Source organism: Belonocnema kinseyi, chromosome 8 (genome assembly GCF_010883055.1).
Source record: "Belonocnema kinseyi isolate 2016_QV_RU_SX_M_011 chromosome 8, B_treatae_v1, whole genome shotgun sequence".
Classification (NCBI taxonomy): Eukaryota; Metazoa; Arthropoda; class Insecta; order Hymenoptera; family Cynipidae; genus Belonocnema; species Belonocnema kinseyi.
The window spans coordinates 92,046,543-92,062,312 of NC_046664.1; the positions used below are offsets into that span (position 1 = coordinate 92,046,543).

At 35.3% G+C, this 15,770-nt stretch overlaps 2 protein-coding genes across 2 annotated transcripts in view; both read left to right on the forward strand.

Moving 5' to 3' along the window:
• The window catches only part of LOC117178601 (pituitary homeobox x), a 71,515-nt gene extending 60,188 nt beyond the window's left edge, over positions 1 to 11,327 (forward strand). The window contains exon 3 of the mRNA XM_033370026.1: positions 10,412 to 11,327. Coding sequence (XP_033225917.1) covers positions 10,412 to 11,176 — 765 coding nt within the window. The 3' untranslated portion in view covers positions 11,177 to 11,327. The remainder of the gene's footprint in view (positions 1 to 10,411) is intronic.
• On the forward strand, positions 11,327 to 12,859 carry LOC117178992. The gene has a single exon (XM_033370594.1). It carries the CDS (start codon positions 11,357 to 11,359, stop codon positions 11,669 to 11,671), a length of 315 nt encoding a protein of 104 aa, XP_033226485.1. The 5' UTR covers positions 11,327 to 11,356; the 3' UTR covers positions 11,672 to 12,859.
• Positions 12,860 to 15,770: the final 2,911 nt, after the last annotated feature.

Consider the following 15,770-nt stretch of genomic DNA (forward strand, 5'->3'; position numbering starts at 1 on the left):
GTTGTCTGATCATTTTAGTTTTCAATGGAATGCAGCTTTTTTTCTAACTTCAGATAAATAATATCTTTGGGATTTATTTTGTATCGTTTAAAACTCAACAATTTATTTACCATTTAAATCCTGAAGCATTAAATTAAACACTCAGTTAGTTATTTCGTTGTTAAAAAAAAAATTATTTTCGAAGAACAATATATTAGGGTTCAAACAAGCATTCATATCAAGTTAAACTACCCTTCTGGACTTCGGAGAAATTCATTAGCTCCAACTTCTTGAAGTTCTACACAGAGAGTTTTTTTCATAAATCTTCTATCCTGTTCATAACAGTTTGAGCAATTTGACTTGGCTGCTTAATAGTGACATTATTTAGATTTATTTCGTTACCAAGAAACTCTGGAGAGGTAACTTCTGGGAAAAGGTTTCAAAACTGATTAAAAATGACTTTGTAGGCTGAATAGTGAGTAGAAAATTGTATATATTTAGATCGAGTGGGCGAAATTCTCCTCTGCTCTAAACAATTTCACTGAATCAAGGAATTAACTAATTTTAGTATAATCCTATTTTTTAGTATAATCCTAGTTTTTAAAAAAGAAACATTTTTTCTCGAAAAAATGCCTTTAAATATATCTCTAAATGCCGTCATACTACTAGATAGAACTTCAAGGAAACCGAATATTCAAGATTTGTATAAAGCGGTTTTTTATCAAACGTTTGTTTTTGAATCTTTATGTTTCCAGGCTTTATGCATATTTTAGTTAATATGCATTTCACAAATGTTGGATTCCATTTTCAAAATTGTATAAATCCCGCGCATGACATTGTTTGAATGTCATATATGGGGCGGAAATGTCTATGTCCTTGGAATAGGCCACGGATTTCCTGGGAGATTTTTTAGACATTCTTTAGGATATCCAATATACTGCCAAAATTTCTTAAGGATATCCGAAATATATAATTTTGCTGTGAGTGGCTGAATAAAGCTAAATTTTGAAATTTTTGAGATCCTGCACTTCAAGCATTTTCAGAATTAGTTGTTTCAACTCGACTATTTTTCAGATTATATAGCTTCACCTTACATTTTTTTCTACACGGAGAATATGTATATTATTTCTCTTATTTCTTCTTCTTTTGGATCACGAAATTTGAGCCAATTTTAGTTGTAGAAAGTATATTCTGAAAATATCCTTTGTTTGCGTATCGTCGTGTTAGTTACTTGCTCTGAGAAAAATTTGTGAAAGATTGACTAGCTTTCTCGAAGAACTTATTCAAATGGAATGACGATTCATCTTCAGATCCACTTTCCAGATCTTTTCACTATTTTTCTGATATATATCATATGCACCCAGAACTCGCTAATGCGTACCGATTCACGCTTGCAGAGCGTTTACTGGACGTGGCAGTTCTCGCTGATCCATCTCGACGTTGTGTAGTGAGATTTATGGGCATTCCGTCGCTGGTGCGAGATATAGTAAACAAAGAGGGAAGAAGAACAAAGGAGACAGGAAATGGTTAGAAAAGAAACGAAATAAAAGAAAGAAGAGATAGGAAGCAAAGAAAATAAAACAAAGGAAGCAGAGAGGGAGGCAAAAGTGTGTGTGTCTCTGGTCGGGTGGTGGATTGGGGGTTGAAAAGACTGAGAATAAGAACGAGGGGAGTCCCCACATTCATCCTAGCGGCCATCATGGCTCGTTATCTTCAACGCGCGCATCTTTTAAGATACACAAATCCTTCTCAAAGCAAATAGGACACAATATCATTATTTATTTATAATAAAAATCTACACTTAAATCATTTTTTAACCCTTTAGCATCTTTAAAGAAGGTCAGAAAGTTGATCAATGAACTTGGGAATGCTAAGCAGGAGAGACAAAAAAATACGGAAATAGCGATTGACTAGCACCCTTTAGCTTTTTCTGGTATTATATATAAAGATGTTACGTAACTATTTGAGAAAATCATATTAAATATATATTTTGATTTATTTTGTAAATGAATAACACTAACAAAACAAAAATTAACATTTGTTGAACTAATACATTTTTTAATTTTTTTAATTTTTATAATAATATCTTCAAATGTTAAAAAATTGAATATTTAGTTTATACTTCATTCACTTATTTTGAATTAATTTTTTTAAACATTTGAATATAAAATTTCAGGACAAAAAATTGCAAAACTTTCATTATTTAAAATTAAGTTCTGTGGTTTGATTCCCAGTGGGGCGAAAGAGAAAGATCTTTTTTCAAGAAGAACCCAATTTTAATTTTAAAACTTCCATTTTTCACTGAAATATATGTAATGTAGAAAAGCGATGAAGTATTATTTCTGAAGAAAACTCAATAAAAAAATAATAGGCTAGTCAACAAAATGTAATCTACACTCAGAAAAAAGATTCTCTGATTTAAAGAAAATTTCTTGGAAACAAAGAAAAATATTCATTGGCTCTCAATCAACAAAAAGTTTATTTGATTAAAAAAAAATTATTTTGGTTCAATATAATTTACTTATTTTGGTTCTATAGATAAATGTTTTTCTCAGTGTCAAAAAGTGATACATAAATTCGATAGATTTGTTAACGCTGATTCAAACGATTGTCTTAATTTATCGATGGCGCAGAAATTTCTCAGATACTCACAAAAAAAGTATTAGAAATCCTTTTAAAACAATTATTTTTAAGCGAATAATTGTTCTTAAATTATGTTTGATATTCGCTGAAATTTCTTTCGAAGTGAATTCAAAATAAATTTGAGTAAGGTCAAAAAAATTCAATTGAATTCAAGAGAATCCAACTGAATTCCATTAAATTTAAAGTAATTTAGTGAATTTGAGGGAATTTAAGCATATTCAAGGGATTATTTTCTGGGATTATTTTCTGGGATTATTTCTGGGATTATTTCTAGAACCTTTCAGGCTATCGGGAAAATAAGCTGCTCACTGGATTTTGCAATTGGTCGATTTTTGTCAACAATAATCTATAATTTGTTGATCAGTAATCCTTATCACAGTTAAATAAAATAATTTTTTTAAATCTACAAGTGAAATTTGTAATGTTATTGTTCTAATCAAAGTAACAAAAATAATAAAAAGATTATATTAATAAAAGATTATAATAAAAAATAACCCTAGTGTCACCAAACCTGGATCCAATAAATCTGAAGACAATGGAACATTATCTTTTGATACCAGTTTCATCAAATCGCATTGAAATTCCTTATCAATGTCTTGATTAAATGACAAATTTTCGCAGTTCGTCGTTGCATTGAGATGATTCAGAACAAGAAAATTATAATTCTGCACCGTCAACAGTCTGCACTTTATTCAATCTATCAAAGGCAATCTGACATCCGTGAGTGTCTTGTACTTGCACTTTCAAATACATTGCAGATGTGCATTTTGCACTGTGCAGTGATTGTATCTTAACTTATATATAATCGCTTTATTGTTAAGAATAATCTTATAGTCTATACGACTTTTTAATCATGCAGAGAATAAGAAAATAATATAAGCTGTCTTATATCGATAAATTTCTTCCTGCTTGAATAAAAATTAGAAACATAAATAAATTTAAAAAAGCAGTTTTATATTGAGATAACTTGACACTTAAGACAGGAATACTTCAATTTTTCTGATTTATTAAAATATAGAGGTGATTTATCCAACGGATTGATATACTACATGCAAAATCCATCGAAAGTGACTATCAGTACAAAAATGAGTGTGATTTTTTCCACCCCTATTGCAATAAAGTACGGAAAATGGCATTTTCATGGTACCACTTTTTAAAAATGAAATTTTTGACATATTAAATCACTTTCGAAAGTCCTTAGTGAATACCTTCATCCAAGACAAGTCTTTAAATTTGGTTCAGGGGATATTTTTTCAACTCTAAAATAAAAAAGACCTTTAAACCGCATTTATTTTATAGAAGGGAATATTTCAAGCAGAATTTTTGGTCAAGTTAAATTCTGAGACTTGAATGTTGGACGTTTAATATTAAACACTAAGCACCGAGAAAATATATAAAAATTACATTATCAAGGGCTGAAATTCGGCAAAAAAAATTTCCTACACCAGTGGACACCTACATATTTAGTTAAGAACCAAAAAGGCTTAGGGCCATTTTTACCTTACTCATCTCACTATACCCTTTATGAATCTGGGTGATGAAACCAGACGAACCTTATTTGCGAAAGATAGAAAAGGCTAACAAACCAGCGCTTAGGTACACAAGAGAATTTGATAACAAAACCACTAATTGCCAGGTAAATTTTTATAGGACTCTACAGACTTTTTTCGGTAATAAAACAAGAGTGCTATGGATGAATTAATATCTTTAATAAGTATTTTGCTCCAAAAAACTCTCTTCAATGAAGATGTTCGAGTTTTATGACCGAAAAATAAATATCTAGAAGTCGTATAACAATTTACTTGAGAATTAGTCGCTTTATCAAATCTCTTGAACACCTTGTGTACCTAAGCGTCTACTTGTTAGTCTTTTCCACTCTCTGAAATTAAATCAGTCAGAATTCACTGCTCATCAATGAACATTTTTACTAATTTGATTTAGTGACCAATTTCTTATTGATTCAAATTTCGAGGGTACAGTTTCGAAAACATAAGTTTTGCATTTTTTAAAAATAGAAATTAATGTAGATGGAATTACATCCGCACTCTTTTCCGGGTAAAGATTGCTTTGATAGAGGCTCATAAATTACAATATCGGTTTCAAGAGAACGATATGGCAGTTTCAGCCGTTCGTCAAAAATTCCTCTAGCAAAACAACTTGGAAGACAGATTAAAATGGTAGATCAAGATTAGGTTCGCTTATCTGTTATCGCTGACAGAGCTATTTATGTACAAGCTGTTAACATGAAAGGACACCGATATTGAGCTGTGCCGGCCGACGAATAAAGAATATCTACTGATTTTTCGTTCGGCGAGTACAATGTACAATGTACATTGTATACATTGTAATCGATGATTTTTCTTGTTATACCTGATGTATTATCCAAAAAGTAAACATGTTACTACATGCCCCTTATATGTATACTATAACATTAACAATTGTTTCTGTAATTAATCTGGTTACCCTTACTTATTTCATTTTTATAAACCGATTTTATTTCATCCGACAAATTCTAATTCTTATTTTAAATTACAACCATTATTTTTTTAAAAACATTTTTATTCTTGTCAACTGTTCAGGAAAAAACTCATTAAGAAACAAAGTTTTGTTTAGATAAGGTACTAAATATTTTACGTACTGAAATAATCAGAAGTAATTATAAAATTAAACCTTTTCTGCACATATTTATTGTTTTACACAAGGGCCGTTTAAAATAACGCAACGTCTTTAGGAGGAGAGGGTCACCACGAGCGTTACACCAGTATGTTAAGATAGGGTTACCATTTCTTCACAGTATGAAAGGACACATGAAAATTTCCAAACCTAACCTTAACTTATTAACACATTAAATGCAGGTTATTTAAATTTAAAATAATTCAAACCAAGAATGTTAAGTATAATGAGTTTATTTTATTTGGGCCTACTGGGTAGGTTCACCATAGGTGCCTGGTATTATGCACTGCTTGGCGGAAAGCAGGCGGAAAATTTTGAGTCTTACCCAATTTGAAACGGAGGGAGGATTCTGGAGGACAAGGCCGTAAAGGAAGACATGTCCTCCCAAAAGAGGACGTTTAGTAACCCTAGTTAAGATTACATACACTCATTATAGGAAAAGCGTTGTGAAGGGGGGGGGGGATGTCAGCAAAAAGTTTGACGTATTACTTTAATGGCCCCACACAGATTTTGTAAACTTGCCATTTAACTATTCGTAACACCCGATGTTCAGTTTAGCCACATTCCGGAGGTTGCCTGCAAGTAACATTTCTGCTAAATCGGGGAAATCGAAACGTTAACAGTCAGGGCCGTTTGAATCGTTTTCAATTGGAATCCATAATATTGCGCAATATTCGTATGTGCGTACCCACGCACTTCAGCTTTCTACTACGCTGCTGGCATTTTCAGGCAAGAGTCGCAACCGTCTCTCGCTCCGCACGCTGAGGAACTTCCTTGGGCCAGAACTTCTAGGAATTCCAAAACCGCGAGTAGCTAAACCGAAAGCTAGATATATCAAAATGCCTGTGAAGCGAACCATGAAGATACCCTTTTCGGCTCATAGGCATATAATGGCCGTTATATATCTATGAGCTTATATGTAACAGTCAGTACATACCTATGACCTTAAATAGGCATAAAAAGACGGCCATATCCATGAATTTATTATAAAAAGTATCGTATGAATCATGCGGGAGAGGGGCTTTATTGACTTGCTTATTTTTTCATCATTTTGTAAATAAAGTCCCTCTTCTCATCCATAATGGTGCATAATATACTATTGGTACTACCAGTAGTCATGAGTATCAAGTGTCATTATTTTAGATTATGATAATCATGTAAATTCCTATAACATTACAAAAATAATGAATAATTCAATATTCTTCATGAAATTATTAAATTTTTTAACATTTTAAAATTTTTATTTTAAGTTAATGTTTTTAAAATCTCTCAGTCTTGACGATTTCAAAAATTGTTTAATATTTTAACTTGATAAATTCAATTGATTAAATTTTATATCGTGAAACATTGAAAGATAAAAAAGGCGTGATTTAACAAGTAAAATATACAATTTGAAATCAGAGAAATTACAACATTGAAGTTTTCGTTGGAACAATTTGGAAGCTTTTCAAAATAAGAGTCTATAACTTCAAACTAATATTTTATGTTTAAAGACTTTGAATGTAACCGATTACGGTTTTTAATGTATTTAATATAAACTTGTCGTATAAGTTCTTTGATATTCTCTGGTCTCATCTAAAATCGACCCATAGTCCCCAAACTTTATGTTTAAGGAAAAATAGTATTCAATGTCGTCAAGACTTACCAAACCTTCAATGCAATCTTTCCAACTTGGTTTAAAACTCACAATTTTATTAACATTTTATTGTTAATGTTATTAATAAGAGTGCCTTAATACTCTCATTCGCCATTAGCCAGGACACTAAAGCCCTGTTCTCAATTACATTCTAAATGATAAATTAATCAATTTTCAGTTCTACACCAATTGCAGAATAAAAGCTAAAACTAATTCCTTACAGTGGTAAACCCACTCAGTAAAATTTTACGCTAATATTTAAAACTAAAATAAAATTGTTCCTTATCAGTTTGGCTTAAGAAAATCCGAGAAAGTGACTTAGAAGTAGGTTTGCGGATGGTCGTGATGTGCTGGAAAGGTACAAGGGTGGCTACGAGTTATGGATACTGGCGCACTCCGACGTGGGGTCTTGCGGCGTCAAATCCTTGGCGAAGCCCTGGATATCCGGCGGCTCCTTCACGGAATTTATTTTTAATGAAGTGGCGCCGCGCGTCGCTGCCTCCCACATACCGGCTTTACCTACTCTGCTTAGTTTGCTTTGTTTTTGGCTGCAGCCGCGAAATACTCCTTTGAGGGTTTCTTCGATGAAATAAGAGAGAAGGGGGCAGTAGGGGGTCAAAAAGTAGAAAGAAAATAGGATCTTGGCAACTAGAAGGGAAAAGGTAGAAAACCCAAAGAAGGTTTGAGGACGCGTAGGGTTGCGACCGTAGGTGTGCGCACACATCGAGTAGATGGAGGGATGGTGGATAATATAATGATGGCGTCGCTGGGAAAGGAGAGGCGGGGCTACGAGGGGATCAATATTATCCTCCTCCACCTCGTTCCTCCCTCTACCCTCTACCCTTCGACCCCTCTTTACCCGTTTCCAACTCGCCCTCTACCTCCCTTTCTCATCATCCTCCTCATTCTCCCCCATCTTCCTACACATCTGAACGCAGCCTCGATCCCCATTCTGAATTCCAAGCCGCGGAAAAACTTCTTCAGCTCATTCCGTTTCTGATTCGAAACTATGCAGTACATGATTCACTCTCTATATCTCGAGACCCAAAGAATAGTACGTGCGAATAAGTTTTTCTTTTGGAAAAGGAAATCGAAAGATTATTTCAACTTCAGAGCTTGGGAAAGTTTGACCATCAATGGACCTTATGATGATCTTATAAATGTGGATATTGGCCGATTCTAAGTATTCGGTACTCGACTAAAATCACCCACTTTTTTATTTGTTCATGATTTCCTCAAGGTTACTGCAAATATCAATATCCACAATATTGATTTAATAATTTACTTAGCGAAACCATGTTTGTGCAATCTTCCGTAGACGTGACACCTCTCACCATAATTCGAACATGGCTAATTTCTCTCCAATACTCGAACTGTGGGGGGAATGTGTCACATCTTGCACACTCAAAATATTATTGATCTTTCTGACATATAACTCTCTAATCTGAAAGAAATCTATTGGAGTAATAAATAAAATAATTTGACAAAACTAAATGTGCAAGGGAATTAACCACTTGGGCACATTTATTACTTTCGACAACCTGTTAGTCTTCAAGGAAGGAAAGAAGGCAGTGCATTGTGGAATGTCTTGGCTAAGTAATCGTTATTCGATTGTACGGCTTTTGACACGAAGGCTCGGGATCAAATCGAATGGTCCACTGGGTTCGGCCGTCTATCCCGTATAGCGTGCCAGGATAGGACAATGATACGGGGAAGTTAGCGAAGGGCGGGGTGATTGATGAGCCTCCCGGCCGCGGTCTCTCATTACAGTTATATAAGCTTCCGTAGATTGAGCCATGCCGAAGCTTACACGGTGACCGAACGGGGGGTCGTGATTCGATGAGGTTTTATTGCTCGCTTGACGTGACGCCGAAACCATTGTTCGAGCGCTCTGCTTCAAGCGAAAAACATTGAATTCGATTTATCGCATCCCATTCCGACCTCACGCTCGTTCATTATCGCTACACAGTGCACAGATTCCCAACAGAATTCACTCCCCAGCCTGGTTCAAAAATTCCTCCTGAGTTTAAGTTGAATATTTTTGACAATAGTCTATATCTAAAGATGTAGCGAAAAATGTAATGAAATTATTATTAGCCATCCTGATAAAACCGCAAGGAAAGGAGTAAATGGACAAATAGTAGTTTGTACGTCTCTTCAAAATTTGAAAGTTCATTTATCAACTTTACGACCTACGAACCGCCATTGCTAGCCCTGGTGCGGAGATTTTGCGATGTCGTTAAAGTTTACGGGTGCGGTCTTGCGTGTGCGAGGCTCGAAGCCCCTTCTCCATAGCTACCTCCAGAAGTTTATTGATTCTCGAGCGGCGGAATCTCGCATTCCCTCTTGCTCTCCTCCTCTCCTATCCCCCTCTGTTGTCCGTCTCTCTTCTTGGTCGATTTTACAACTTCGTGTATCCCGGCATCTCTGACATATTGGTTCAACCACAATCACCCTTAGAAACAAAGTAGGTAGTCACGTTCTGAAGTCGTACTGGGACCTGTAAATTGCTAAGTAGGTACGAGGTGGATCACCACAACTCTGATCAACTAATAGAGATACCAGTTAAGTTTATTGGCCTTGAACGTTTTTTTTGTGTGCAAAAGATAAGGACAAATCCAGTTTGAGATTCATGTAAAGTATTGTAAAAAAAATTGATTAGTTTGAGACTATATAGAGGAAACGTAGTGACCTGAAAGATCTTACCTGTGGAAGTCGAGGCATTACTCTTCATTAGCCTTTACCCCACTTTCAATGACTCGTCGCGCCTCTTAGCGTTTCCGCAACGTGATCGTAAGGCCATCCATCTTGCGACGACCCCCAACCCACTTTCTTTCTTCTTCTGGCTTCCATTCTTCCTCCAGTGAGCTCGATGGTTTCTTCTAACCTAACCTTAGCAAACCCGTCGTTTTCCAGCTGCTTACCGCTTATACTTACGCGAGATCGACGTGTATCTGAACGCAACCACCCGTATAATTGTTGGGGGTGAGTCGGGCGGAGGCTGTGAAAGTAAAGAGGCGGGTAGTTGGAGGTTGACGGGCGACCTAGGGGCTGCTCGGAGGGTGGAAACGGCTGACGAAGTTGGAAACTACCCTTCATGTACGTGTGCAGGAGAGCGGCGGTATCGAGCGCCAGTGCTGCCTTGAATTAACGCCGTCATATTTTAGGATAGAAGCGAGCTCGAGGGGCTTCCTTGCCATTTGTCTCGGTGCGCCGGCTCGACTTGCCTTGCCTTACCTTGCCTTGTACATGAATAATACTCGGAGGTCGATTCGTATAAATTTGACGAGAGTAAGACAGAAAAAGATGAAGAGAGAACTGCCTACGAAGCACGATTATTATTACCTTCGCTTCTTACAAATAAATTTCAATATCCCTCGAAATTGTTTCGCATTATTCCAATCCCTCAGAAATATTTAGAGTGTATGATTTGATCTTCCACAAAAATGTAATTTAATCAATACAACATTTCTGTTTAAGGTATGGTTCAAGAACAGGAGAGCAAAGTTCAGGAAGCGCGAGCGTGTAATGGGTGCAGGATCAGCCGACTTCAGGCCCGGTATTGGCGCAGGTGCCCTGAACACGTTCATAGGTCAGCCATTCCCCGACGCGGAATCACTCTATAACTATAGTTCCTACAACAACTGGGCTTCCAAAGTACCATCTCCACTAAACACCAAAAGCTTTCCATGGTCAGTGAACACCCTAGGCTCCGTAGTGCCAACTGCATCTCATCATCACCACCCTCAAGTCAATCCTGTGAACTGTTTCAACTCCGCGACCTCGTTAGCAGGAAGCCACGTGGGTGGTATGTCTGTCTCTGTAGGCCAGGCAGCATCCTCAATGATTCCAGGCATGGGCTCCAGTTTAGGAGTCACCGGCTCGCCGGTTGCAGCATCCGGAGCAACCTGTCCTTATGGACCACCCGCTGGTCCACATCCCTACGGGCCGCCGGTCTACAATCCACATCATCGGACAGGAGCTCCAACGGAGCCATACACTGTCACCTCCAGTAGTCTAGCAACCCTTCGGCGAAAGGCAAAAGAACATAGCAGTGGATACTGTACCAGTTTCATCACTGGAGTCAGCAATATTACGAATACCGGAAGTATAAGCCCCGTCAGCTCTAGAGCATCATCTGGGGGTGGATTGAGTGCCTGTCAGTATGCTTTGACCTCTGGAGCCACCAACGCTCACTCTCCTGGACCAGAACACGCTAACTCCACGGCTAGAACCCAAGTTTGAGGAGAAGTGGGGGCTGCAACAAGCCCCCATCATCGAGTGGTCCCATCAACAACGGCAAATTCGTTGAGTAATAGTCAAGTAGTCGGTGGTACCACCCAGAACGGAGATCCTCTTCGGGAGCCGGAGTGACACAGGCCTCGGTCCGTCGCTTCACCAGCCCTGTCGTCAACGCCATCTTCTATGGCATCCCCGCAACACTACATGGTGTACGACGAAGAGGGTACCACGACGGACCACAAGATCGAAGAAGACCGATTGGACTTGGGAAACGATACGGGGACGGGATCGGGATCAACAAACCTGGGAAGTGGAATCGGCGTCGGTCTTGGGATCGGGGTTGGCGGTTCTGGACCCTATACTGGAGGAGGATTTGCTGGGTACTGGCAACACTCCTCCACTACTGGGTACTTACCTTTGTTTGACTGGGCATCGAATTCCATTGCTGCTGGGTCTCAATCTCTAACGTTTCCGAAGGACGAGAATCGGGGTCAGTGAGAAAATTCAGCAGAAGGTGACTGTCTAATAAATTTGAGAGATCGTGGTCGTTGTTAATGTAAGAACTAGTTAAGGACAAGTTGTAGTTCATTTGTTGATGACCAATAACAAAAAAGTTCTTAACTAAAGCCACTGGCAAGAGCGTTACCAACAAATTTCACAAAAAATTCGCCACGAGTTTTTATCAATTGGACGATTAACACTCAACCATCCGAATTACACGATCCGATGTTGATTATGAACATTGGGCTGTATGTATAGATTCTCAATTGCAATATCTTTAAGACGAAGGCGACTTTCATGCCAGGGGAGGTGTTGTGATCTCCTTTGCAATTCCATCATACCTAATCATCCAACCGTTGTTCATAGGTTTTTCAAGAGATGTATATTTATAATACTGTGACTGTGATGATTGGGTTGAAAGCTCGTTGGAAATAGATGAGAAGTCGAGATTCCGAAGTTAATCTCGCAAGGACCCATATGAATTTCTCCTAAGGCACTTAATCTTCACTAGAGTATATAACATAAACGAGCTATCAGGAAGCTTACGACATCGCACTCGTAACGGCTTGTAAAGATCTTTCGCGGATCGCGTATGATATCCTGTAGATACTTGTATAGTAGACACTAATTATGCGATTCGATGAATGTATACCAAATTGTTACGTCTTAACGATGATAATAACGTTATTCAGCAAATACCAAAAACTTTAGACGCTAAGTATTAAGTGAAAGAAAAATACGCCTCGCGATCAAGCGACGGAGCAATTGTACAGCAGATCAGCGCAAATTGCATATACTATTGATTAGATGTAACTTATAAATATTATAATATCGATATGAAGGAATAGTTGTTTACAATAGTCGGTATCCCTACAAATAACGATTCGTTCAAGCGACGATGTTCTTCGATTTTTCTCCCGATATTATTTGCGGCGAGGCTATGTAAAAAGTACTGTATGAATATTTCTAGTATGTCCGATCTTATGGAAAATAAAATCGATTATGACTGATATTCAATAACCTACTCAGAACACTTATTTTTTATCTCATGAATCCCGATCTTGCCAAAACGTAATCTAAGTTGGATTAGACATAAACAGTAAGAAAGATTTTAAGAAACGACCGCTATTTTGTATGGATCCCGATGTCGTGTAAACGTTTGTCGAATTACATATCCTGAGTCTTGGTTCGGTGAGTGAATTTTGGGAATTCCATCTCGTGTGTACACTATTCAAGTTCCTAATCGGCGCTTCGAGAGCGCCAAAAACATCATTTATAATCTAGCCAGAATAAAAACCAAATCTATTCTAAAAGAATAATTTTGCATCGCAAATCTTACACCTTCTCTTCGTTGAGGAATCTCCTGTCAAACATTTTTCCTTATCATTCAATCTAAATAAATTTCTAAAGAGTTCTTGTTATAAATTGTGCTTGGTAGTTAGCACTTTCACTTTGATTTTTTCAGTATAATATAATAAGGTAAATATCTCAGTAATCGATAACGCCAATTTCTTTCTTTTCATCTGATTTTAACTAATTAAAACTCTTTTTGATACTAGAAAATAATCAGCATAAATGGAGTTTGTCATTAAATGCTATACTTTTAAAAGATTTTTAAAACAATATATTAAAAATATATTTATGCCTCACAATTATTGTTATTTTCAAGATTACTGGAATATTTATTTGAAATGAAACAAGATTAGAGCAGAATAGTTTTTAGGAAGCTTGTTATTCTGTACTTTTTTGCAGGAATTAAGATATTTTTAAGAAAAATAGTGAACCGTTCACGAATTTAATAATATTTATATTTTCTTAATATTGAACTTAAAATTTTACAATATCAAATCATTTTAAATCCTAGGAAGCAAAATTCGATAATTTCATATTGCATTTTGTTTAAAACTAAAAACTTTAACACTGTAAATGTTTTGCAATTTAACTGAAAGATCTGAAACAGAAAACCGATTTAAATTTAAAGACTGGAAAATTTAACAATTTCGAATTAAAGTCTTTCGCACTTCGGAGTTCGTAATGAGGAGATTAAAATTTTGAAGGATTAAAAATTGATTAATATTTCAATTTAAAAATTACAAATTATTATTTTGTATTGATTTAATCCAAAGTCATTGTTAATTTAAGACATTCAAAAAGAAATTTTTAAATTGAATTTGTAAAATATTACAAAGAAAGGTTTTTAATTGTAAAGTTAGGCAGGGTTGAAAATAATGCTAAACTCCTTAATTATGACGGGTGAAATTAAACTATTTAAAATAAAAATTATCCAAATTATACATACAATATAAAATTGAAGCATTTCGAAATATTTATCAATTCACAGAATCATGAAAATTTCCAAACTAACTCGTTAGAAATTTAAAAAAAATTATTAATTCAAAACTTTCAAAATTAAACAATTCAAAGTTTTAAGCGTGGGTAAGATTTTAAACGGGCCACAGAGAAAAGTTTGAGTATAAAGTTAATCATGTTTAAAAATCATATTATGTTTTTAATTAGGAAAAAATAATATAGTGACAAAGAAAACGAAAGGAAGTTTCCCAAATGTCTTATTCGTAAAATGAATAGTTTTTTTCGTGAATTGTTATAATTGTTTTTCCATGAAAATTAAAAACATTAATTAATGAATTATTAATTAAATGAAATATCTTTTTTTTAGTTTGAAAGTATGTATGATAGAAAAAATATATTTTGTTTTCATTCGATTTTAAGGAAACTTTGCAGTTTATTAACTTATCTTTTTACTTATCCATTTTTTTCATATGATATCATAATTAGTAATAAAGTAGCTGTTGCACTGAGAGGGAGATTATATTAATTTTGAATACACTAATCTAAGACTAAATTTTTAATGAATGAAGTGGTTTAATATAGCGGAATCGAAACCTTTATAGTCTCTTAGAGACACCTACATAAGTTACAATTTGGGAGTTTCAGGACGATATCCTTCGGAATTCACATCTATTCCAGTTCCGTATAATGTATCGCAAGAACGCAGGGGAAGAAATATAAATTATGCACCCCACGTTTGGCGCAAGTGGGATTGGCTAGAGTTTCGCGACCCTCGCACGCTAAACTAAACTAAACGGATATTATAGTATCGTCGTACGTTAATGTTTAACGTATTATGAGATATTACCTTCCGTATGTTTCTCATTACGTGAACCCTCGTCATGAATACCATTTCGATCGTTTCGATCATTCCAATAGGGATAAAAGGTGAATTCAGAGGAAAGACATAATGAGAGATGAAATAATCACAATAAGGCAATGTCCATTAAGGATTATTTTTGAAATTCTAAACTCCCCCGTCCCCACTGTTGTAAGGATTCGTCAGATTTTTGGTGACACACTCCCTCCCTTCTTACGTAATATTTTTGTATTTTTACTTAATATATCTAGCAATGTGCCGGTTTAGAAATTTATACTTTTTGAAACTTTCAACTGAAAGTTTCAATAAATAGTTTCAAAGTCGGTAAAACTTTTAAAAGCTTAGAATTTTTAGCTGTTTTTATTATAATTATAGGTGAAAAATACCCAATATACATTTAAAATGAGTTTTTTAATTATAAGAACTGCACTTTCCTTTTTTTAAATTTAAAAACTGTTGTAATATCAAATAAACTAAGTCAGAAAACAGAAGCAGAACTAACATACCCTAATATCAGATACCCGAGATACCAAGAACAGCGCCAAAGTTTGAAATTTTGATCATGATTGATAATAATTCAATGCAACACATTTTATAAATTTCATACACAGAACTTATTTATATTTTATAAGTCATTTTATTGTTATTTGCTAACTGCAGTTTCTTGTTATTACAGTTGCCTGTATTAAAACAATGTCTCAAGACATCAGCATAAACTAAACTAAATTAAAAATGGGAAAAAAATAAGTTGGAAATAAATTTGTTCTTATTATTCAATTCAAGCAAAAAATAGAATTATTCATTTTTAGAATGATTTTTATGAATAATTCTATTTTTTGAGATCAAGAAACTTATCTAGTCTTTGGCTTCGACTTGTTTGTAATATCTTTGATATATATTTTACTTAAATATGTAGTATATCAATAT